This window comes from Sinocyclocheilus rhinocerous, unplaced genomic scaffold, assembly GCF_001515625.1.
Source record: "Sinocyclocheilus rhinocerous isolate Xijiao unplaced genomic scaffold, SAMN03320098_v1.1 scaffold522, whole genome shotgun sequence".
Classification (NCBI taxonomy): domain Eukaryota; kingdom Metazoa; phylum Chordata; class Actinopteri; order Cypriniformes; family Cyprinidae; genus Sinocyclocheilus; species Sinocyclocheilus rhinocerous.
Genome location: NW_015625031.1, coordinates 367,694 through 392,230, shown reverse-complemented (window position 1 = coordinate 392,230; position 24,537 = coordinate 367,694). Strand labels below are relative to the sequence as shown.

The window sequence follows — 24,537 nt, the reverse complement described above, 5'->3', positions numbered from 1 at the left end:
GATAGATAGATAGATAGATAGATAGATAGGTTATAATTTAAGCCATTTTAAAAGTTGAGAACATTTAGAATTGCATAATAATAATAAATTAGGATAAATGTGTCATGAAAACAATTTCATAATGCAAAAAAAATTCTTTATGCAACAAAAATGTTATATATACACATACTTTTAATTTAAGTTGTTTAAAATAAAAATAATTTTAGTACCATATTTATTTTTACTCTCATTGGAATAAGTATTCAGAAAATGTATAATAATAATAATACTAAAATCTTTAGTTTATTTTTATTTACAAAAATCTTTATGTAAAAAAAAAAGTGCCAGATTATTGCAGGGTGTTGATGAGTTTTTAAAACCTAATAATTAATTAAATAAATAAATATCTAAAAATTAAAATAAATAATCTTACAATTAAAACCATTAACACTTATAAAAAGATGCAGCATTTTATTTGTTTACCTGTATGTCAAGTGACAATTAAGTGACATCAGCAAACTATGAACATGCAAATGTGTTGTTAAATGATTAAAATATTAGTATTATTTTTATTAATACCTAATATTAATAAAAAATGTCAAGGGGAATCAAAGTAAATATTTTAGGATCAAAAGTAATTGTGATGAGGCATAGGAACGTTCACTGGAGAAGGAAAACGCTTCTGGGATCTGCTTCTCCATGAAGGACAAATGTAATGCAATCTCATCGTTATCTTTCAGAACAGTCTTCATGTAGTTTACTGGGTTATGGATCAGAAAGTGTGTGTGTGTGTGTGTGTGTGTGTGTGTGTGTTGATGTCCGCACCTTCCCAGTGCACTGCAGGTGTTGCCCCGGGACAGAGAGAGACGTCACAAACATAGTGATGCAGCGCAGCATGAAGACCGTCCCCATGAGACTACACAACCGCCTCAACAGGATCGACCTGACAGAAACACAGGGTCAGGGATAAAAGCCTCTTTGATGGCCTAACCTTTGCTTTCTGTGAGCGTCAGATGAAGAGATGCTGCTGCTGTCGGTGTCCAAACCTAATATTCTCAACACACATTCTCAACACACATTCCTGCTACTATTGTGCATGTTTCATTATTCTACGGGAGAAAAATGTTCGTCTTCATAATCTTTCATTGAAATGTAATAATTCCCTCCACCTCTGAAATGACTTTCATTGCACTACTGTTGGAAATGGTTTGTTTGGACAAGAAAAAAAAACACACACTAAGTGATATTTATGCCAAAAGAGACAAATAATTATTTATAATTATTTCCTGAAAATTGTGTACGAGATGTCCCATTTTGGTGTCTTGCCTATGTGCAGGATTTTAGTATTTTATGCAATAAATTACATGCAACAGCTGTAAAAAATAAATGCATGCATGCATATATTTTGTAAGTATATATTGTGTATAAATGCATGCATATATTATAAATGTGTGCATATGTTTGTTACCTGTGTTTATGAAGCAGCAGAACTAGCAGCCAAACAGAACAGAGGATCACGCCACAGGCCTCAGCCATCGCAAATGCCCAGGGGATTCTGGGTACACTGGAGGGAGAAGAGAAGCAGGTGAAAGGTCATAAAGAGAGACAGAGCCAAAACAAAACATAATCCTCCTCCAAACAGATAGTGATTTATGCTGTTATTTTATGATGTTTTCGTGCTCATCTTCAGCTGTGAACTCTAACCAGGTCCTGTGGCGCATGATGGAGAAAATTATTATATTAAAAAGTAAAAAAATCTAAAAAGATATTAAAAAAGTTAATAATTTAACAACCTCTAACCAGGTCCTGTGGTGCATGATGGAGAAAATGATCATCAATGGGTACAGCTCACCATCAGAGCTGCTTACTATTATTTTTGCCGCCAGAAACCTCAATCATCGGCAAGCGAAAAAAGAAATCGAGTCAGATGAGTTTTAGGGGTGCTGGAGCACAACTCAAACCTGGCATCATCATATTTCTTAGGCTTTAGATGATATTCCTATGCATTTTCTCTGAAATGGCTTAAAAATGTGAATTTAATGCAATTCCCAAACATTGATTGATGTAAACTTTTTTATTAAAAAGTTTAAAAATCTAAAAAGATATTAAAAAAGTTAATAATTTAACAATACTTTCGCATGTATACGGTTCTCTAATGACAGTTAATGGTCACGTAACATGCAGGTAAGTAGTTTTAGCAGTTATTTTTTTATTTTAAATTTGAATGTTTTAATTAATTATTAGCTTTTCATCCAATCACCTACCCCAGTTTGTGAAACCTTTATGTTCAAGTCGATTCAAAAAGTCTAATGCAAGTTGAATGTTTTAATTAATTATTAGCTTTTCATCCAATCACCTACCCCAGTTTGGGAAACCTTAAGTCGATTCAAAAAGTCTAATGCAATAAGCGTTTAAACCGAATTAAAGCAGCTTCTAAAGCAGAATCCTAATGGAAATGTAAAACTGTAAGTGACTGATCTGGGCTGCGTTTCCCAGAAGCCTCGTGAGCTGATCGCAGAGAACCGTGGTGCAAATTAGCTTATGATTCTTTCAGGAAATACAGCGTTGAGTCTTACACAACAGAAATAGCGCTAGTCATGTGAAGCAGAAATGCATGACAATATTGGAGAAAACAGGCAATTAGAATTAGGTTTTATCAAGACCAAGTGTTTTTTTTATTATAAGATGGCAGACCATGTTTTCTGTAATGCATGTAGAGATTCAAGAAAGCCAAATAATTATATTGCCTGCCTTTTAGAACACACTTTGCATTAGAAAAATTCCTATAATGTCTTAAAATGGTTCACATGTGCAGTTCACGACCATCTGATGCACACGGTTCACAAAAAAAATGGAAAATGCTAGCTGAAATCGCTAACTGCAATGAGATTGGCTGGCTTTATGCAACTTATGGATAATGTGATCTTGCAGTCAGGTTACTTTTAAAGAACTTAATATCACCTGTCCAGGAAGATGTCAGGCAGCGGCGGGTACGTCCTCATGTCTGGCACTCGCTCGTGGACGATCACCATGACGAAGGACGTGAAGCCGAAGACGAAGACCACGTAGACGGAGCTCATGATGGTCTTCCAGTACTCGGGGTCCAGTCTCCGCGGCTGCTGCTTGTATTTGCCGTTGTTGTACTGATGATACTGATCGCCGCTCAACGTGTCCAACACGGCATCGCAATCCCGCGCAGACTCACCGTTACACAGCCAGTCCACTCCACCTGAACCACACCAAACACACAAACTATATCTGGATCACTTTGCATATGTGACCCTGGAGCACAAAAGCAGTCTTAAGTCGCTGGGGTATATTTGTAGCAATAGCCAACAATACATTGTATGGGTCAAAATTATAGATTTTTCTTTTATGCCAAAAATCATTAGGATATTAAGTAAAGATCATGTTCCATGAAGATATTTTGTAAATTTCCTACCGTAAATATATCAAAACTTAATTTTTGATTAGTAATATGCATTGCTAAGAACTTCATTTGGACAACTTTAAAGATGATTTTCTCAGTATTTTGATTTTTTTGCACCCTCAGATTCCAGGTTTTCAAATAGTTGTATCTCAGCCAAATTTTGACCCTTATGACTGGTTTTGTGGTCCAGGGTCACATATTTGAAATAATTAAGTAAACAGAGAACAAGACATTTAAAGAAAAATGACCTTGAATGAAATAAAGCTGAATGCTTTTGTCATTTTATCAACCAAATTCATCTTGCTTTACATTCTGAAACGGCTCAAGCTGCTAACAATGAACAATATTTTCTTCGATCCCATTGGAATAAATTTATTGACTACTTATTTTACTCAAATTGAGAATGAACTTTGTAAATACCATAAAAGTTGTCTGTATAATTTAGGTTCTTATATGACTTCAGAAGACATATATAGTGCATATATAATATGGACTGCTTTTTGTAATACCTTTATAGTATTTTTGGTGTCTTTTATGGAGTCCGACATGTTTTTAGCACAAATGGTTAAATGATTGTGCTGTACTTTAGCTGTGTGTATAGTAAAGCGCTTGAAAGTCCACTTAAAGTCATCCTATCTTCTGTAAATGCCGTCTAAAAACAGATTCACAGAAATTAAATAAAATGCTGCACTATTGAAATTGTCACTCTGGTATAATTTTATCAACCAAATTCATCTTGTTTTAAAGCTAAAGTTGCTGATATTTTCTTCAATCCTATCAGAATAAATTAATTTACTACATATTTCACTTAAAACTGGAAGTGAACTTGGAAAAGAACCATAACATAGTTTATAACTTGGAAAAGTACCATATATATGTTTATGTATGGATTCAGAAGACTTAAGAATATAGTGCATATGTCATATGGACTGCCTTTTATAATATATTTTTGGGGTCTTTTTTAGAGCTTGACATATTTTTAGCATTAGTACTTAAATTATCGTGCTGTGCTTTAGATGTTTATATAGTAAAACCCCTGAAAGTCCACGTAACATCTATTAAATGCATCTTGTTTTACAGCTGAAGTTGCTGAATTTTCTTCAGTCCCATTAGAATACATTTACGGACTAAATTTTTCACTCAAAACTGGAAAAGTACCATAAACTTAATTTATATCATTTGTGTATACTGTATGGCTTCAGAAGACTTGGAATATAGTGCATAAGTCACATGGACTGCTTTTTATAATACCTTTATGCTGTTTTGTGTGTCTTTTTGGAGCTTGACATTAAAATTATTGTGTTGTGCTTCAGCTGTCTGTAGAGTAAAGCACTTGAAGTCATCCTCTCTAAAGTAAACGCCTCCTAAAAATTAGGATTTTACCGTTACACAAGTACAGTCCATTCCACCTGCACAACATAAAACACACAAAACTGGCAACAAACTTGACAAAAACAGGAACAGAAAGAGCACCTGCGCTGTTCTGAGGCGAGTGTCCGTCGTAGGACAGACCGAGCTCCTCTAACACGTCTGCGTTCTGCTTCTGCAGCTTCCGGAGAGAAACCATCAGCCGTTTAATGTCTCCCAGGACCTTGAGCTCCAGCGGAGGAGAGCGCAGGTCGTACTCGCTCAGCGTCAGCAGGCTGGTTCCGTCCAGACGGTGTTTGTTACACAGCAGGTCCACGTAATCGCAGAAGCCCTCTTCACGCAGCCAGCGGCCCACGTGCTTCGGGGTCCAGTGCCGGACACTACCGGCCATCTCTCGCTCACGCATGCTCTCACAGGAACTGAAGACAGAAAGACCAAGACTAAGAAGCCGGCAGGAACAACTTTTGTGTCATACACAGTAAGATTTTTAATGTTTTTTTTTTTTAAAGAACTCTCTTCTGCTCACCAAGCCTGCATTTATTTGATCCAAAATACAGCAAAAGCAGTAATATTGTGATATATTTTTACTATTTAAAATAACTGTTTTATATGTGAATATTTGTTAAACTGTAATTTATTTCTGTGATCAAAGCTGTATTTTCAGCATCATTACTCCAGTCTTCAGTGTCACATGATCTTCAGAAATCATTCTAATATGCTGATTTGCTGTTCAAGAAATTATCAATATTTAAAACAGTTGAGTACATTTTTTCCCCCCAGGATTCTTTGATGAACAGAAAGACCCAAAGATCAGCATTATTCTGATATTACTGCTTTTGCTGTATTTTGGATCAAATAAATGCAGGCTTGGTGAGCAGAAGAGACTTTTTTTAAAAACGTTAAAAATCTTACTGTTCAAAAACGTTTGACTGGTGGTGTATATGTAAATAACAATAACATATAATGAGCTATTCTTCATCCTTGCACCACCTGCTTCTTCATACTTTTGAGTTGCACATCACATCCAGATGTAAACTAGCACATATGCTGATACTCGAGTAAAACAGGCCACATTCACAGCATAAGATCTCATGATTGTGCACTACTACGGATTTGAAGCACTGAACCCAGCTTTGCTTCTTGGCTTGAGCTTTGATTATCTGGCCAGTAACCAACTCGTTCATTAAGGAACCGTCGGAGTATGCTGTATTTTTTAGACGTGAAAAACTGCCTGTGCCCGATGAACTGTGTGGCGAAAACAATGAAAAATGCCAAATTTGAATGAGTAGATGCTGTGGATGCAATTGTTTTGAGAATTAATTGCAACACACAGCTGAATACTTCCTGAAGTCTTCTAGTTATTGCCCCTGCTAGCACTGAAACTCATTACATTTTGTAAGATTTCTTCATATGTTCCTGCTGTTTATTAAAATCAGGTCGTTTTACTGACATGATGTCTGAAGCTTGTTCGGCCAAAAACAAGTAATTTCATTCATTTTGTTAGTTTATGCCGAGTTGAAAAAAATTGAACACATTCACATATGCAACCTTTGATCATATTCCGAATTAGGAAATAGTTATAATGCAGCCTGAGATAATTATGATTAGATTCCATGTTGCTACTGTGTTCTGGTCCAAGTCATTTTGTTCATTTGTCACGTGAACAATTTCATGAAGATCAGACTTTGCATTGACAAATTATAGGTCAATTACTTAGTATGGAAGAAAAATGTATTTGCTCATAAATGCAAAAAAAAAAAAAAAAAAATTATAAAAAAGAAAACAATAATAAAGAAAAAAACAAAGAAAAAAATTAAAATGTAATTTAGCAGACATGTTGAAAGCACTGATTCTCAAACATAAGGGGCTCTCAAGACTTAAAATGATTTAAAATAAGACAAAACAAGCATTAAAATAAGCTAAAATAACTAAGATATTTCTTATTTTAATTCAACCCCTTAATACCTGTTTTTGCGTTTGAAGAACTATTATTCCTACAGTCTTGGGAAAACTTGGATATATGTGGTATTAAAGCATGTCAACATATTCTGTTACACCAAATACACAAAATAATGATCTTTAAAAAAGCATCATATGACCCCTTTAAGTGTGATTTCTAGACCTTGTACAGTCATGTTAATTTAACACGGTAAAAAGAATTCCACCTACAGAGTTCACATGCTGCCTTCATTTTTTTGAGTAATCAAATTGGCTGTAGAAGTCATTTCAAATTAAATTGCATTAAATTTACAAATTTCAATTAAATTGAATCTCATATAACTTAAAAAATGAAGTTGAAATTGGTTAATTATTTTAAATAGTTAAAGAAATATATTCTTGATCAAAGAAATAATAATAACAACAAAAAATTTGACTTATTAATCACATAGTTTGTTACAGTGTTAAGGGCAATTCTTGTTATGCCAATGTGCAGTATATATATATATTTTTTTTTTATTCAGGTAGAAATAGCGAGTACAAATATTTGTACTCATTTACCCAGTAAATCATGGACGACTGGAAAACTAATGCAAATTCATTACTTAAAGGGAACTTGAAATCGCATCATATGACCCCTTTAAAAAGAATCCAGAAAAACATTCGGCTCTTAAAACTTCTGGAATCCTGGAACTTAATGGTCAGAAACTATGACTGCCGGCCTTCAATTATTGTTATGGACAAAAGGAGACAAAAAGGTCAAGAACCGCTGGCATAGAAAGAGTTCAAAAAGTAGGTCTGAATACATCTTGTTCTGTTCTGAATCTCGGTTCATTAGCTCTCAGAAAACACTCAGCGTGTCTGTCTTTCACCTCTGGACGTCTGTTAACTCTGCTCCGAAGCAACAGATCTGTAATGCTTAGAAACACAACCACACTTACACGAACTACTTTCCACCCAATATAACGTTTCATTTTAACACACCACAGGAACAGAAACAGGTCTTTTTTTTTGCTGACGTCTCACTCACAGATGAAACACTGAGCCGTTTGTGCTGGCATCAGTGTAAGATGTGAGGAAACATCCTCTTTTCCTGATTGAAACAGCCACAGATCTACTGACACATCAGTAAAACACCGCTGCACGCCGGCGAACCCTCACAGCTCAGCAGCACACGTGTTGACCAACCGTCTAACAGCTTTGCATCATCATGCGTCCTCAGTCTTATGACAGTGCAGTGACTTTATAGTCTTTTTCTCCCCAAAAGAAGCAGCTCAAATACAGCTTTAGGCACATGCAATACAGAGATGCATGTGAAATCACATCTGAACATGTGCATGTCTGTATCAGACTTTGCATAGTTTGCATAAAAAATCAGTAAGTAAAGAGTAAACATCATAAATGTCAGAAAATGACCTTCACTGAAATAAAGACAGTGACCGCACTATTGCAGTTGTCACTGGTGTTATTTTATCAAACAAATTCATCTTGTTTCACATTCTAGAGCAGGTCAAGTTGCTGATAATAAACATTATTTTTCAATCCCATCAGAATAAATGTATTTACTACTTATTTTACTCAAAATTGGAAAGGAATTTAGAAAAGTATACCATAAAAGTAGAAAAAAGACTTGCATAAAAAAGTTAACTGCTACTTTTTATCTCACAATTTTGTTTTTTCCCCCCCTCACAATTTGCATTTCTGAAAACAAAAAACAGAACTGTGAGATACAAACTCAGAATTGCGACATATAAACTCACATTTCTGAGAAAAAAAGTCAGAATTGTGGGTTTATTACTTGTATTTGATATAGGAAACCTGAAATTCTGAGAACAAAAGTCTAAATTGTGAGATATAAAGTTGCAACAGCAAGAAAAATAAGTCGAGTTGCAATTACCTTTTTTATTTGTTATTCTGTGGGGGAAACTAATGTAAAATGTAAATTTTGAATTGTGAGCAAAAAAGTGACAATTCTAAGTTTATATCAACATTATCACAGTAGAAGCCACGCCCAACGCTGTCGAACCAACATGTGGCCACACCCACACTCACCACGCCCACCGCTAACCACGCCCTCCCGCAGCAAAGCTTAATAAGGCCGTGTTATCAGACACAAGAAAACAACAGTAAAGTAATATGAGCCTGTTAGTCAAGTACCCTAAGGTATAATTATGTCTCTCAGCTCGTTACACTAAGGACTTTAATCAATACCCGATACAGACAAGCTTGCTGATAAGGAAAAGCCAACCTGTTAGAATAACACTGGATGTGTCTCAAAACCTAGTGAGCTGTCTACTTAGAAAGCATTTTACACAAAATGTTGTTTAACTAGGTTAGATTAACTAGATTTAACAACTGCTTTGTGATATCTGAAGCTGACTTAAATCATTAAATGACCGTCTGACTGAGGTAAACGAGGCTTATAATCATAACACAAAATATTAAAAATCACTAAATGACATGAATATTCAGTGTGCCACTTTAAATCTGCAAATGCCTTTGAATAAAGACACTACACGACTAACATGTCTCACTCATAGACCTATCACAACAATAAAAAATGAAAATAAAACAAAGAACGAACCTGACATTGGATTCATACGCCAGTTACAATTCATCACTCTAGTATTAATATGATATTTCAGATGCATGCGAGTGTGTTAGCATGCTAGCGGTTAGCCTGCTGCGCTTCACTTACGTTACACATCAGATTCTTCGGTCCGAATCGCGATAAATCTCCTAAATGTCACTCTGTCGGGACGTTTGTGGTAAATCATCGCGCCCTGACCCGGCTAGACGAGCACAGTCGATCTGACAGCTGTGGAAGTGTGTTTCAGTTTCAGTGTGTAAATACTGCAGATGAGGTCACTTCCGCTGCCGAGCGCACAGCGACATCCGCTGGCCAGCGATGGAATTACAGCGTAATTACAGCTCTTTTATTCAGAGCGCTGGTGGGTTTCTCATGGCTTTAATGTTTGAAGTCATGGCTTCTCAACCTGTTTAGTCAGGTTTAATTTGTTTAATTAACTGTAATTATTTCTTTAAAGCAGCATTGTCTAAATGTGGTTAGTGTTCATGCAAACTCATTAAGGTGATTGTGCACTTACTAGGGTGTCCTGGGTGAACACTAGTGCATTACTAAATGTTAATTTTAGAAGACCAGCTGCAGCTGCTCCTGTCACTTCAGATAAATGTATCTGCTCATACTGGACAGCAGCAGATATGAGATGCACATCTTAGCAGAGAGACGCAGTAGATGTGGAGGTTGTGTTTGTGGTCATATCATAGACACAGAGATCCATGATGAGTCTTTCTAATGGATGCTAGCTGTGAAACTCCCTCCATTAAGGAACTGGAGAAAATACTGTTCGGAGGGAAGAGGAGCGGAAATCATGTGGATGAAGTTTGGCCCAACCTTTTCCTGGGTGATATGTGAGTCACAGAGTTATAACTAAAACTAAAACCACTTTCATTACTTGAAATAAAATAAACATTAACTGAAATAAAAACATATTTTATTTTAGCTATAGTTACCAAGCAACATTTCTCATTTTCATTTCGTGAACTAAAATAACTAAAACATACTGAAATTAAAATGAATAAAACCTATACATCAGTGTTATTTCAGTATTGAGATACTATTTTATATATATATATATATATATATCTTTATATGAACATTTGTAAAAAATATTTTATTAATATTTGAACTTTTTATTGTTATATTTTTTATATTGCAATTTAATTTTACATTAATAATTTTGTTGTGTTTGTCATTTTTAGTAGTTTTTGGTTTTTTATGTTTAAATAAAAAAATAACTATATAGACATTTAAAAAAGCCATAACTAATAAAATGACAAAAGCACAACACAACTACTAAAACTAATTCAAATCAAAATGAAAATGGAAAAAATACTAGTGCTGTCAAACGATTAATCATGATTAATCGCATCCAAAATAAACGTTTTTGTGTACATAATATATGTGTGTACTGTGTATATTTATTATGTATATATAAATACACACACATTCAGTATATATTTAGAAAATATTTACATGTGAATATACATGTGTGTGTGTGTGTGTGTGTGTGTGTGTGTGTGTGTGTGTGTGTCTGTGTGTGTGTGTGTGTGTCTGTGTGTGTGTGTGTATCAATAAAACTAATATAACTGTTGAATTGTAAGCTGTGTTTCAAACATAATGTGCCTACCTTGCTAGACAGCAGTTTTGGCCAGCATTTTTTGCAGTTTTGTACTTTCAAATCCACATAACGTGCCCAGAAATGCTGTCTGTGTACAATGCCAAACAATATAAAGCTGAATGTAGAAGAATAATTCTTTCCTTTTTCATAATCGCACACCACATTAACCTCTCAGCAGCATTTGGTCAGATACTTATTTTCTAGATGAGTTTGATTTTATGGGGATCAAAAAAAGTCTGCGTGCTCTGGGGCCCGTCTGATGTTTTAACAGCTGTATATTACTGATCTGCAGGTCTGTGGCCAACGACCGCTTCAGTGTGTGGAAGCTGGGCATCACTCGTGTCCTGAACGCCGCTCACGGGAAGATGCACTGCCAGGGTAGCCACCAGTTTTACGGCTCAACAGTCGAGTATTACGGCGTCCCCGCTGACGATTCACCATCGTTTAACTTGTCGGTTTATTTTCACCCCTGCGCTGATTATATAAAGGAGGTTCTCAGTTCTCCAGGAGGTAAAACTGTCTCGGCTTGGGTTTACACTCTTAAAAATAAAGGTGCTTCACGATGCCATAGAAGAACCTTTTTTTGTCTAAATGGTTCCATAAAGAATCTTTAACATCTGAAGAACCTTTCTGTTTCACAAAAGCATCTTTGTGGCGAAAGAAGGTTCTTCAGATTATACAAAGGTAAGAAAGAGATGGTTCTTTAAAGAACCTTTGACTGCAACTTACAAATGAGGACAATGGAAGCAATCAAAATCAATAAAAGAGCAGTGATATGCAAGTGCTATAACAAGTCTCAGTTAACTTTAAATAAATAAAAAGCAAACAGATAGAATAGAAACAGAATAGAGCAAGATAGTGTTAGAGGCCTTTTTTTGCTTTTGTTAATTGTATAATAAATAAAATGAAAACAAATAGATAGAATACAAAAAAATTAGAGAAGCTAGTGTTAGTTTTTTTGTTTTTTAAAGAATAGAATTAGAATAGAGAGTGCTAGAGTTAAATAAAGATGGAAGAGATGTGCTTTTAGCCGATTCTTGAAAAGAAATTGAAAAATCTAAGTTGAAAATGTAGGCCTGCAAACTATAAATATTATTCTGTTCGACAAGCTTGAATCCTCAAATCCAAGCCGAGATGTCAGATTTCATGTTTGAGGGCTATAGAGATATAACATGTCCTTCTGTTGTTGTCTGCAGAGCGTGTTCTGGTTCACTGCGCGGTCGGTGTGAGTCGCTCGGCGTCTCTGGTTCTGGCTCATCTCATGATACACCAGCATCTTTCTCTGCTGGAGGCTATTAAAGCGGTCAAACAGCACCGCTGGATCTTCCCAAACCGAGGCTTTCTCAAACAGCTGCGGGCTCTGGATGCGACTCTACGCTGATCTGAATGCTGCAGATAAACACCAACAGCATTCCAGCAGCACCAGCCGGTGTCAGGCTGTCTTTAGAAGAGGACTCAAGTACATGTTACACTCTTTAAAATAAAGGTTCCTAAAAGGGTTATCGCAGAAATGCCATAGAAGATGCATTTTGGGGTCCCCAAAGAACCTTTCAGCGAGCAGTTCTTAATTCAACCGTTTTTAGTGTGAATAGAACCTAAAGAACATTTTTCCACTATAAAGAACCTTTTGTTCAATTGAAATGTTCCATGTGAACGGTTCTTTATGGAACCATCAACACCAATAAAGAACCTTTGTTTTTAAGAGTGTAGCAAGATTAGTAGTAAAATGTAATTAATTACTTAAGATTTATTATATATTTAAAAGTAAAAAAGTAAAAGTCTCCATTATTATTATTATCATATATATTTTTTGTTATAATCATTAAAGCATTTTTTTCTTTTTCTTTTTTATTTAGTTGGGTGTTTTGTTATATTTGCCCACAGCCAGATTGATTGATTTTTTATTTATTAATTAATGTATTTATTGTGGCTTTAATCAAACTCTTTAGAATATTTCAAAATTTCACTATAATAAAAAAAAAAAATAATAAAATAAAAGTTCTGTAGATAAAAAGTTTATATAGATAAATAAATTATATATATATATATATATATTTTTTTTTTTTTCCCACTGGCATGACCAAATGTTTATAATAATATTTCGTAATTTCACTCAATAATTCATCCAATAAAGAAAATTTGGTCATTATTGACTCCATGTCATATTTACCTTATGTCGTTACAAAACTGTGTAAATGAAATTTATGTTTGGCTGTTTTGTTATATTTGCCCACAGATATTTATTTATTTATTTGTTCGCTCATTTTTATTTATTTATGCATTTATTTGTTTGTTCATTCACTCCGTTTTTTTAATCTGGCATTACCAACATTTTAGAATAATATTTTTTTTTTAAATCACTTAATAATAATTCGCCCAAACAAATAAAATTCTGTCATTATTTACTCACCCTCATATCGTTACAAGCTTGTGTAAACAGTCATTTTTCTTCATTTTTTTTTTTTTTAGTTTTGTACATTTGGATGTTTTGTTATATTTGCTCACAGATAATTATTCATTCATTTTTTTACTGGCATTACCAAAATGTTTAGAATAATATTTCTTATATTTCAAAATTTACTCACCCTCACGTCGTTCCACACCTATGTGCTGTTATTTTATCTGTGAAAAACAACAGGATATTTTTTTTAATATCTTCATTTCTGTGTGCATAGAGTTTATAATGTCTGATAATCTACAAAAAGCAGAGCTGCATGATTTACAATGCATCAGTTTCTGAATCTGAATGCAAAAGTGAAAAAGATTTCCGAAGATTATCAGTGAATAATGACTTCAATTTTGTATGCCTTTTTGGAGTTTGACAGATGTTCTCATTATAAACTATGATGGAGGGTATCCAGATCAGATTTGTCTGTTTGCAGTGGATTTGTGGAGCGTGTGAGTGTGTCTCCGTGAGTAAGACTATCTGCTCACTGAAGCACTAAACTGGGTAACAGCTGTTGTGTGGGATCATTATAAACACGCTCTCTTCATCTATTTGGCGGGTAATTCAGGAAAGAAGCGATGGCCCGTAAATATAGCAGGAAAGAGTATCTGTCAGTCAAGGACCTGGAGAAAGTTTTGGACTCGTGTAAGTTAAACTTGCACCAAATCGATGAGGTCTGGCCAAACCTGTACATCGAGAACGTACGAGCTGCTCGAGTCTTCGGTTTGACAGCTAAAAATCATATTCATGCTGTTTTAAATGTGACGGCTTATTCAAATAGACTTCACAACACTGATCTACATATTGAGATCAACAGACAACTCTAAACTATACGTTCACAACACATTTGACTTCCATAAACTGATGCATTTCTGAGATAAAATAAGGCAGGACTTTTATCTGTCATTTTATTCTTTTGGGACAATATTTTAGGACATTTTATTCATCAGAAATTGATTGGATGGTGAAAGTTATACTAGAAAAAGTGTTATTACAGTTAAATAAAACTAAAACCATAAAAAAAATGTATTACTTGAAAAAAGCTTGAAATATCATTATTTATTTATTTATTTTTTAAAATGTTTTTAATGTACTTTTTTTATATATATATATAAAAAATATATGAAATATATGATTATGAATAATTATTTTATTTCAGCAAGTTGCCTAGGCAGTATTTCTCATTTTCATGTAGTTTAACTTGAAGTACTTAAATAACAAAACGGAATAAAAGTAAAACTAATAAAAACTATATACACATATTTAAAAAATGATCCTAAAAATGACAAAAACTAAAATGTACTAAAAAAACAAAACAAATTATTAATACAAAAAAGAATAAACTAAAATTAAATGTTATTTATGATCTATCAATGATACTAAAATAACTCTTTGACTGGAACGGAGGTGAAATTTGGTTGAACTCTTAAAAGTAAGAAAGTAAACCAGGCCCATTTTGATATTGATATGTGACCATAGAGGTCATTTCTAACCATCTTCTATATTATTTTTCCCGTCAGAGGAATAGCACAGAACCGAAGCGGCCTGCAGAAACTCGGCATCACTCACATTCTGAACGCCGCTCACACCAAGAGAGGAAGCATCGGGGACCAGAACTACTACGGCACTAGTTTTGTGTACTGCGGGATCCCCGCTGACGACTCCACACACTTCGATTTGGACGTTTACTTCAAACCGGCAGCAGAATTCATTCACAAAGCTCTCAACACTCCTGACGGTAAGAAATGGCTGAAGAATTCACTCACAGAAGAAAAATAGCTTGTGCACTAGTCTTGACCCGAATTACTTTCTAAACATGCTCCTGGACTGTGTGTGATTAATCAGTGCATGTTATTCAAAATAAAATCTTCATAATCTTCCATAAAATGTAATTGCACCGCCTCTGTGAAGACTTTTAATGTCGGGTGACGTCATGTAGGTTATATGTGATAACCAATAGCCAAATGGTGATTTAGGCATTTAGGCTGAATCTGTAGCTGATGCAGCCTGTCAGAAATCTTCATAAATTCAACAATCATATCAAATAAATATATATAAAAATATTTATTTAATTATATTTTTTTATTTATTTTTTGGATACATGGAGATGCTCTGGAGAGTGAAATAATCCTTCAGTTTCTACATTCAGGTCAAAATATGTGTAACAGCAGAAAATCAAGTCTTGTCCTACAGTTTGTCAGCGTTGAATGTCCAGTTTCACTTGTAATACATTACTGAAGTAAAATAGGTTGCAAATGATTTTTTATTTTTATTTTGCAAATACTATTTTATTAAGTATTTTTTGTCTTGATTCTAGTAAAAATATCAAGACATATTCATTCAAGAAAATTTGCACTTTACATGTGCACACACACTTCCATTAAAAATATGTTTTTTAAAGACATTTATACTATCTGTTCATCAAAGATGCATTAAATTAATGAAAAGTGTCAGTAAAGACATTTATAATGTATAATGTATAACTTTCTATTCGTCTGTGAATCCTGAAAAATCAAATGTATCTCAGTTTCCACACAAATATTGTGCAGCACAACTGTTTTCAACACTGATAATAATCAGAAATGTTTCTTGAGCAGCAAATCAGCATATTAGAATGATTTCTGAAGATCACGTGACACTGAAGACTGGAGTAATGATGCTGAAAATACAGCTGCGCATCACAGAAATAAATTACAGTTTAACAGGTATTCACATAGAAAACAGCTATTTTAAATGATAATAATATTTCACAATTTTACTATATTTTTGATCAAATAAATGCAGCCTTGGTGAGCAGAAGAGACTCTTTCAAAAGCATTAAAACATCTTATCTGAGGCTGAAGTGTTGCTGGACTCTGGAGGTGCGTCTCGTCTGCAGTGTCTGTAGAAACAGCTGTATTAATAGCAGTGAGCTCAAGGCCTTCAAATGATTTATTGCAATGAATTGTGGGTGTTATTTTTACCAGCGAGGAACAGGCAAGAATGAGAGGCTGCTGTCACGTCTTCTATTAAAACCATAAAGTCTGTACGTAACCAGATCTCTGCCTTCCTCCATAGGAAAAGTTCTGGTGCACTGCATCATGGGAATGAGCCGCTCCTCGTCGCTGGTGCTGGCGTACATGATGCTCTATCATGACATGCCTCTGCACGCGGCCATACGGCGCGTCATCCAGAAACGAGCCATCTATCCCAACAGAAACTTCCTGGCTCTGCTGCTGGACCTGGACCTGCAGAGGAAGAAGAAGCACAGACGATGTGTCCTGCTCTGAGCAAACAGCTACAGGACTGATCACGTGATGAATGATCGTAACACTGCGTCCTAACCAGGCCACATGTGACAAGTGCTTTGATTCTCCACACTGAAAGCGAAAACATAAATGCAATCAATATGTGATGCTTACAGTAACGTGGAGCTGGAATTTGGACCAATGAGATATGATTGTGGGCGGAGCTTATGCAAAAGAAAAAGTTATTTTCTTTTCTTAAAGGAATAGTTTACCATAAAATGAAAATTTGCTGAATTTTATCAGCTGTTTGGACTCTCATTCTGACGGCACCCATTCACTGCAGAGCATCCATTGCTGAAATGCTTCATTTTTCCGGATATGATGAAGAAACAAACTCATCTACATCTGGGATGGCTTGAGGGTGAGTAGATTTTCATGTGTGGGTGAACTATTCTTTTAAATAAAAAAACATATTATGCTTATCACACACAAATATTGGTTGCAATAGTCCATTTTAACTAGATTCTTTTGTATTTATATATATGTAGTTAAAAATGCAGATTATTGCAACCAATATTTGTGTTAAGCATATCTCAGTCTCCTCTATTAACACACAGAGTTGCGCCCTATATTGAGTGTCTCAGTCAGTCACTTATTAGGGATGGTTAGGATGATGGACTTCTAAGAGCCGGTGAAGATGCTTCCAGCATCCACTGAAGGCATGAATGATGGCAATCGATCACTGCAGAGATATCTGACATGTCTATTCAGTTAATATTTCAGTGGGTTTTGGGTAAATACTGTTAATTTGGACCGCAGTGAAAGACTTGAACATGCACTTCATATGCAAACATATCTATGCACTTTCAGAGAGTATATACACAGTATGATACAGAGAGATCGTCGGTGAAAGGTGAAAAGGGTTTGCTATAAATCTGATTAAAAAAACAAAAACAAAAAAACAAAAACAAAAAAACAGATATATCATGCCATTTGACTTAATTAATGCCATTGAGCAGTTTAGTAAAAATACAGTCTCTCACAAATACTCACACAAACACAACACACTACCTCCAGTAAATATACAGCAGCCTCTGGACCATCACACGCTATATACAACAGGACCAAAACACCTCAGATTCACGCCGTGTCACAGATACTGTACATCACATTACGTTACACATTTTTAAAGCTTAAAATAAATATTAAAAAATGTATGTTTAATACGTAAAATCTACATAAAATGCTGAACCGACTGCTTTTAAGCACAGCCTTACTTTATGTACAGCCTAATACAATGACTAAATATTTTAATAATGGATAAATGACTAAATATATTAAATTATTTTAATATTTTAGATAAACATTATTAAAACAAACGTTTTATTTATCGATCATATTGTCCCTGTACAGCACTTTGGTCAACCTTGGGTTGTTTTTAAATGTGCTTTTTAAATAAACAATGAAATGAAAATAATTAATTCTATTATAATGTATAAAAACAAATAAAGTTCATCTTGATTTCACGTTGACTTGATATTTTACTGTACATTTTATTTCTGTAGTTTTATACACAAGTGAGTTCATTTGCTTTGCTGGAAAGCTGCTTTTTACTGGAGTAATGATGCAAAAAAATCAGCTTTGCATCACAAGAATAAATTATATTTTAAATTATATTAAAATAGAAAATGGTTATTTTCAATTGTAATAATATATTACAATATTACTGTTTTTTCTGTATTTTTGAGACTCTAAAGAACTTTAAAGAATAAGAGACTTTAAAAAACAATAAAAATCTTATTGACCATATATATATATATATATATATATATATACACAGTGTGTGTGTGTGTGTGTATACTGTATATATACATATACTGTATATATATAATTAAATAAACTATATATTTAGCAGAGCAAATGAAGTCCCTTGTGTTGAGGGTGAAGTGTTGACTTTGAGAGCTGATGTATTTTTATCTTGCCGCTGTGGGAATGAGCTTGTCTAATTTGAGACGCTGTTACTCGGACACAGATGAGGGCGACTGCAGCGTGTGGAAATGAGCAGAATCTTCTCTCTGTCTGGATTGGGTTATAATCAGTGTGATATTACTGAGGATCTTCTCACCAGATGATCTTATATGGTTTCTTCTGTGGTGCTTCCTGATCAGGATCCTGAAGAAAGAGTGTTTAGAGCCGCATGAATCAGATTATAAATATAAATAGATAAAGTCATCAGCGTGAACAACACATCATACACACACGCATGCACACACACTGACGAGCTGTTCCTCAACACACCGTGAGTCTGTTTGTGCTTGAAAATATCTTTTCGATTTATTCAGATAGATTCATTACATGTATTGGTTATATTGAGGTTTACTGAATAATATTTGAATTGCAATGTGTAAAACTGTTATTTGATCACATGCATGCTCGACTGAGACTTATAATGGCACTTTAACACAAGAAAATGAACAGGATATTCATAAAGAGATAAAGTTAGTCATTGCTCATTGATGGATTCACTATTAGCTTACATGAAGGCGTCAACTTGAAAATAAGTTTAATATTTTAAACCAAATGTTTGATGTTAAAGTTGTTTGTATCATTTTATTAGATTTTTTATTATTAAGGTGTGGCAAACCAAATAATACCACAACACATAGAATTAATCTAATCCATTGGTAATACTTTGTTTTGCACAGTGTTATTTTAGTATCATTAAGACACTATTATAGTTTTTCTTAATATTTTTAATGAGTTTTGAAAGTTTTTTTAAAATATGTCTACATAAATTTTATTAATTGTTATTTCAATTTTAGTTGTAGTTATTTTGGCAACTAGCTGAAATAAAAAATTTTTTTTTTTTTTGTATTTTTTTTTTCCATTATTTTAAATTTTGAATAATTCATACCTTCAGCTTAATTAATTATTAAAACAAAAATGAAAACATACCTTTGTGTTGTTTATGAGACCATGTGGATTTTTTTTTCCATGGCACATAAAATAAGACGAGTTTTGCAGAAAGTCTGAGCTGGCGTTTTTCATAAATTCAAGGTGTACAGTGGGCTACTGAACTCTGAAACGGACAAAAATAGCATAATAAAGCAGCATTAACGTCTATTCTTCTGTCTTACAATACAATACATTTCATATGTGCTTGCATATATTCAAACTTCTTGCGACTGTTGACAAGATACAAGAGAACCAAAAGTGCCTGCTGTGTGCCATCATAAATGACATTTTCACTTTGACCTCCTGGTGTTGGTTTGGTCTCTCGTTGAGCAGCGGCGGTGGGCCGACATGCCCCGCTACGAGACTCCTCCAGCCTCTGAGCTCCAGAGACTCCTGTGGGTCAAAGCTGGAACCAGCGGCCATATGGACGAGGTCAGGCCTGGAATATACATCGGAGACATGTAAGATGCTTTTCTTTTTCTGAACACATTTTCTACACTGTAGAACACTGTTACAAAAAAATACTATTTCAGTCTTTCTACTTCAAATTTTCATATTTAAATTCTTTGCAATATTTGTGAAATTTACTAGCAATTTCTGAGTAAAAACGGTTTCTACATCCATTTTCTTTTTCATTGTACTACTATGAAAATTATTAATATTCATTCCTTAGTTTAAGAAGATACCACACTCTAAAAAATGCTGGGTTAAATATAACCCAGCGCTGGGTTAAAAAGGGACAAACCCAGCTATTGGGTTGTTTTGACCCAGCGGTTGGGTTGTTTTGACCCAGCTATTGGGTTGTTTTGACCCAGCGGTTGGGTTGTTTTGACCCAGCTATTGGGTTGTTTAGACCCAGCTATTGGGTTGTTTTGACCCAGCGGTTGGGTTGTTTTGACCCAGCTATTGGGTTGTTTAGACCCAGCTATTGGGTTGTTTTGACCCAGCGGTTGGGTTGTTTTGACCCAGCTATTGGGTTGTTTAGACCCAGCTATTGGGTTGTTTTGACCCAGCGGTTGGGTTGTTTTGACCCAGCTATTGGGTTGTTTAGACCCAGCTATTGGGTTGTTTTGACCCAGCGGTTGGGTTGTTTTGACCCAGCTATTGGGTTGTTTAGACCCAGCTATTGGGTTGTTTTGACCCAGCGGTTGGGTTGTTTTGACCCAGCTATTGGGTTGTTTAGACCCAGCTATTGGGTTGTTTTGACCCAGCGGTTGGGTTGTTTTGACCCAGCTATTGGGTTGTTTAGACCCAGCTATTGGGTTGTTTTGACCCAGCGGTTGGGTTGTTTTGACCCAGCTATTGGGTTGTTTAGACCCAGCTATTGGGTTGTTTTGACCCAGCGGTTGGGTTGTTTTGACCCAGCTATTGGGTTGTTTAGACCCAGCTATTGGGTTGTTTTGACCCAGCGGTTGGGTTGTTTTGACCCAGCTATTGGGTTGTTTAGACCCAGCTATTGGGTTGTTTTGACCCAGCGGTTGGGTTGTTTTGACCCAGCTATTGGGTTGTTTAGACCCAGCTATTGGGTTGTTTTGACCCAGCGGTTGGGTTGTTTTGACCCAGCTATTGGGTTGTTTAGACCCAGCTATTGGGTTGTTTTGACCCAGCGGTTGGGTTGTTTTGACCCAGCTATTGGGTTGTTTAGACCCAGCTATTGGGTTGTTTTGACCCAGCGGTTGGGTTGTTTTGACCCAGCTATTGGGTTGTTTAGACCCAGCTATTGGGTTGTTTTGACCCAGCGGTTGGGTTGTTTTGACCCAGCTATTGGGTTGTTTAGACCCAGCTATTGGGTTGTTTTGACCCAGCGGTTGGGTTGTTTTGACCCAGCTATTGGGTTGTTTAGACCCAGCTATTGGGTTGTTTTGACCCAGCGGTTGGGTTGTTTTGACCCAGCTATTGGGTTGTTTAGACCCAGCTATTGGGTTGTTTTGACCCAGCGGTTGGGTTGTTTTGACCCAGCTATTGGGTTGTTTAGACCCAGCTATTGGGTTGTTTTGACCCAGCGGTTGGGTTGTTTTGACCCAGCTATTGGGTTGTTTAGACCCAGCTATTGGGTTGTTTTGACCCAGCGGTTGGGTTGTTTTGACCCAGCTATTGGGTTGTTTAGACCCAGCTATTGGGTTGTTTTGACCCAGCGGTTGGGTTGTTTTGACCCAGCTATTGGGTTGTTTAGACCCAGCTATTGGGTTGTTTTGACCCAGCGGTTGGGTTGTTTTGACCCAGCTATTGGGTTGTTTAGACCCAGCTATTGGGTTGTTTTGACCCAGCGGTTGGGTTGTTTTGACCCAGCTATTGGGTTGTTTAGACCCAGCTATTGGGTTGTTTTGACCCAGCGGTTGGGTTGTTTTGACCCAGCTATTGGGTTGTTTAGACCCAGCTATTGGGTTGTTTTGACCCAGCGGTTGGGTTGTTTTGACCCAGCTATTGGGTTGTTTAGACCCAGCTATTGGGTTGTTTTGACCCAGCGGTTGGGTTGTTTTGACCCAGCTATTGGGTTGTTTAGACCCAGCTATTGGGTTGTTTTGACCCAGCGGTTGGGTTGTTTTGACCCAGCTATTGGGTTGTTTAGACCCAGCTATTGGGTTGTTTTGACCCAGCGGTTGGGTTGTTTTGACCCAGCTATTGGGTTGTTTAGACCCAGCTATTGGGTTGTTTTGACCCAGCGGTTGGGTTGTTTTGACCCAGCTATTGGGTTGTTTAGACCCAGCTATTGGGTTGTTTTGACCCAGCGGTTGGGTTGTTTTGACCCAGCTATTGGGTTGTTTAGACCCAGCTATTGGGTTGTTTTGACCCAGCGGTTGGGTTGTTTTGAACCCAACCGCTGGGTCAAAACAACCCAATAGCTGGGTTTGTCCCTTTTTAACCCAGCGCTGGGTTATATTTAACCCAGCATTTTTTAGAGTGCATGTTTTTAAGAATATTTTGAATCCCCAGTTTTCTGACCTTTTGAATACGGGAATTATGGTAAGTAAGGATCATATTCACACATATTAATGGAAGAAATATAAACCTGCTATTACTTTATTTCTTCATGATTTTATGAGAACTTTTTTTTGAGAAAGTGTCAAATACTTAAAAAAAAAAAAAAAGTATAAAGACAGAAAACTTATCCTCCTCTTTGTCAAAAATATTTACAATATTCACTGCAAAAAAAAAAAAAAAGATATTAAGATACTCAAGATATTAAGTCTTGTTTTGTAAAAAAAAAAAAATGAAAGTTTGTTTGTTTTTGTTCGTTTAACTGTCAATAAGGTAAGAAAAATGATCTTTATTTAAAGGGAAAACAAGATTATGTTTTCATATTTTAAGCAAAAACTCACTTAATTTTGATACAATTTATTCAGAAAGCAAGACTTAATATCGTACGCCTCTCAAGTAAATGTATCTTGTTTTAAGAATGTTTAGATATTTATCATGGAAAATTAATGAGTAAATTTTTTTTTTTTTCCCTGTTTTAATCTGTTTTACATCTTTGTTAAAGTGATTGTACTCAATTTTTTGCTCCTTTTTTAGTTAATCAATGTACCTTACAAAGTTGGTATATGCTCCCTATCTTGTTATAAATGTGTAAAGAAAGAAAAAGAAAATATCAAGTGTCAGTCTGTATGTGTTGTGACTGCATCTCATTCAGGTACGCAGCGAAGGACAAGCACTTGCTGCAGTCTCTGAACATCACATATGTCCTGAACGCAGCTCACGGGAAGTTCAGCGTCAACACAGGAGCCAGTTACTACAGAGACACTAACATCAGCTACCACGGCGTGGAGGCCTTTGACATGCCCTCCTTTGACTTGAGCCCCTTCTTCTACTCCGCCGCCAAGTTCATCAAGACTGCCATGAGCACCCCTGGAGGTGAGGAGAGGAAACAAAACAAAACACATCAGCTACATCAGTTTTTAGGACCATTAAAATTTTTTCATTTTGTGTCATTTTATGATTAACTATTGAGCAATTCTTATTATGCACAATGCAGGGTTATTATACTTAACTAAAACTAAAACCTTGTTGTACTAAAATAACTAAAAGTTAAATAAAATGAAAAAAAGCCATATAGACATATTTTTTTATATTCTAATAAAATTGACAAAACACACAACATAATTACTAAAACTTTTTACTGTTAATAAAAACTATAATAGCATCTCAATAACTGGCACGATGGTGATTTCTTAATTAAATATTTTTTTTATAATTATAATAAAATAATTTAGTTTTTTTGTTGTTGTTAATGCAAATTTGAGTGAGGAAAATGTCAAAATGCTCAAATAAATCCTATTTTTTTCTTAATGCAAAATATAGCCATTTTCTTTATTTAAGATTTAATTAAAAAAAGAATTATAAAAAAATGAATGTAATTTTCTTCTGTCTTACTGAAATATGGTTTTGATAAATTCTTAAAAATCTGTGGACATTTTTCTTGTTTTTCACTAGGTAAGGTGCTTGTGCACTGTGCGATGGGTCTGAGTCGCTCCTCGTCGCTGGTTTTAGCGTATCTGATGATTCATGAGGGCATGACGCTGGTTGAGGCCATTAAAGCCGTCTCACAACACAGGAATATCTGCCCAAACTCCGGCTTCATGGAGCAGCTGAGAGAACTGGACACAACACTGCACTGCCAGAGCGCTGCCTTCTAACATGCTCACTAATCACAAACACACTACATTAGATACGGTAACAGAATTATTCACATGAAGAACGGTTATGAAAATTCCCTGACAGAAATGCATGATTCAGAATCTGCCTTACATGTATATGATGGAATTACATGATTTGATACAGGATTTCATTTCTCTCTTTTTTTTAAAAAGTTGTTGCATTTTCTGTTGTTGTCAAAAATTCTGCTATTCCTGCTTAATGTTCAGAGACACAATAAGGTAACATTCATAGTTTAACACTGTAGTGCTTTCAGAGCAACAAACAGGAGGGAAGGGGTTAAAAATAAAACGTCTGTTCAAAAGGATTTCAGATTTATAAATATAATGAAGATTGTTA

The 24,537-nt window shown here is 35.4% G+C and overlaps 4 protein-coding genes across 4 annotated transcripts; 3 read left to right on the top strand and 1 right to left on the bottom strand.

Annotated features, from left to right (window-relative positions):
* Nucleotides 1–744: 744 nt before the first annotated feature.
* LOC107748329 (sphingomyelin synthase-related protein 1-like) lies at nt 745–9,568 on the bottom strand. The gene is made up of 5 exons (XM_016563085.1): nt 9,414–9,568; nt 4,883–5,196; nt 2,941–3,208; nt 1,448–1,543; nt 745–922 (listed from the first exon to the last, which is right to left on the bottom strand). Exons 2-5 carry the CDS (start codon nt 5,181–5,183, stop codon nt 745–747), a joined length of 843 nt encoding a protein of 280 aa, XP_016418571.1. The 5' UTR covers nt 5,184–5,196; nt 9,414–9,568.
* Nucleotides 9,569–9,837: 269 nt separating this feature from the next.
* Nucleotides 9,838–12,588, top strand: LOC107748394 (dual specificity protein phosphatase 13-like). Its single transcript, XM_016563172.1, has 3 exons — nt 9,838–10,147; nt 11,210–11,427; nt 12,114–12,588. The coding sequence occupies exons 1-3, from the start codon at nt 10,032–10,034 to the stop codon at nt 12,296–12,298; spliced, it is 519 nt and encodes a 172-aa protein (XP_016418658.1). The 5' UTR covers nt 9,838–10,031; the 3' UTR covers nt 12,299–12,588.
* Nucleotides 12,589–13,941: 1,353 nt separating this feature from the next.
* Nucleotides 13,942–16,632, top strand: LOC107748324 (dual specificity protein phosphatase 13-like). The gene is made up of 3 exons (XM_016563070.1): nt 13,942–14,079; nt 14,897–15,101; nt 16,421–16,632. The coding sequence occupies exons 1-3, from the start codon at nt 13,942–13,944 to the stop codon at nt 16,630–16,632; spliced, it is 555 nt and encodes a 184-aa protein (XP_016418556.1).
* Nucleotides 16,633–18,627: 1,995 nt separating this feature from the next.
* On the top strand, nt 18,628–24,326 carry LOC107748232 (dual specificity protein phosphatase 13). The gene is made up of 4 exons (XM_016562962.1): nt 18,628–18,889; nt 19,879–20,006; nt 23,177–23,397; nt 23,977–24,326. The coding sequence occupies exons 2-4, from the start codon at nt 19,894–19,896 to the stop codon at nt 24,177–24,179; spliced, it is 537 nt and encodes a 178-aa protein (XP_016418448.1). The 5' UTR covers nt 18,628–18,889; nt 19,879–19,893; the 3' UTR covers nt 24,180–24,326.
* The last annotated feature ends 211 nt before the right edge of the window (nt 24,327–24,537 follow it).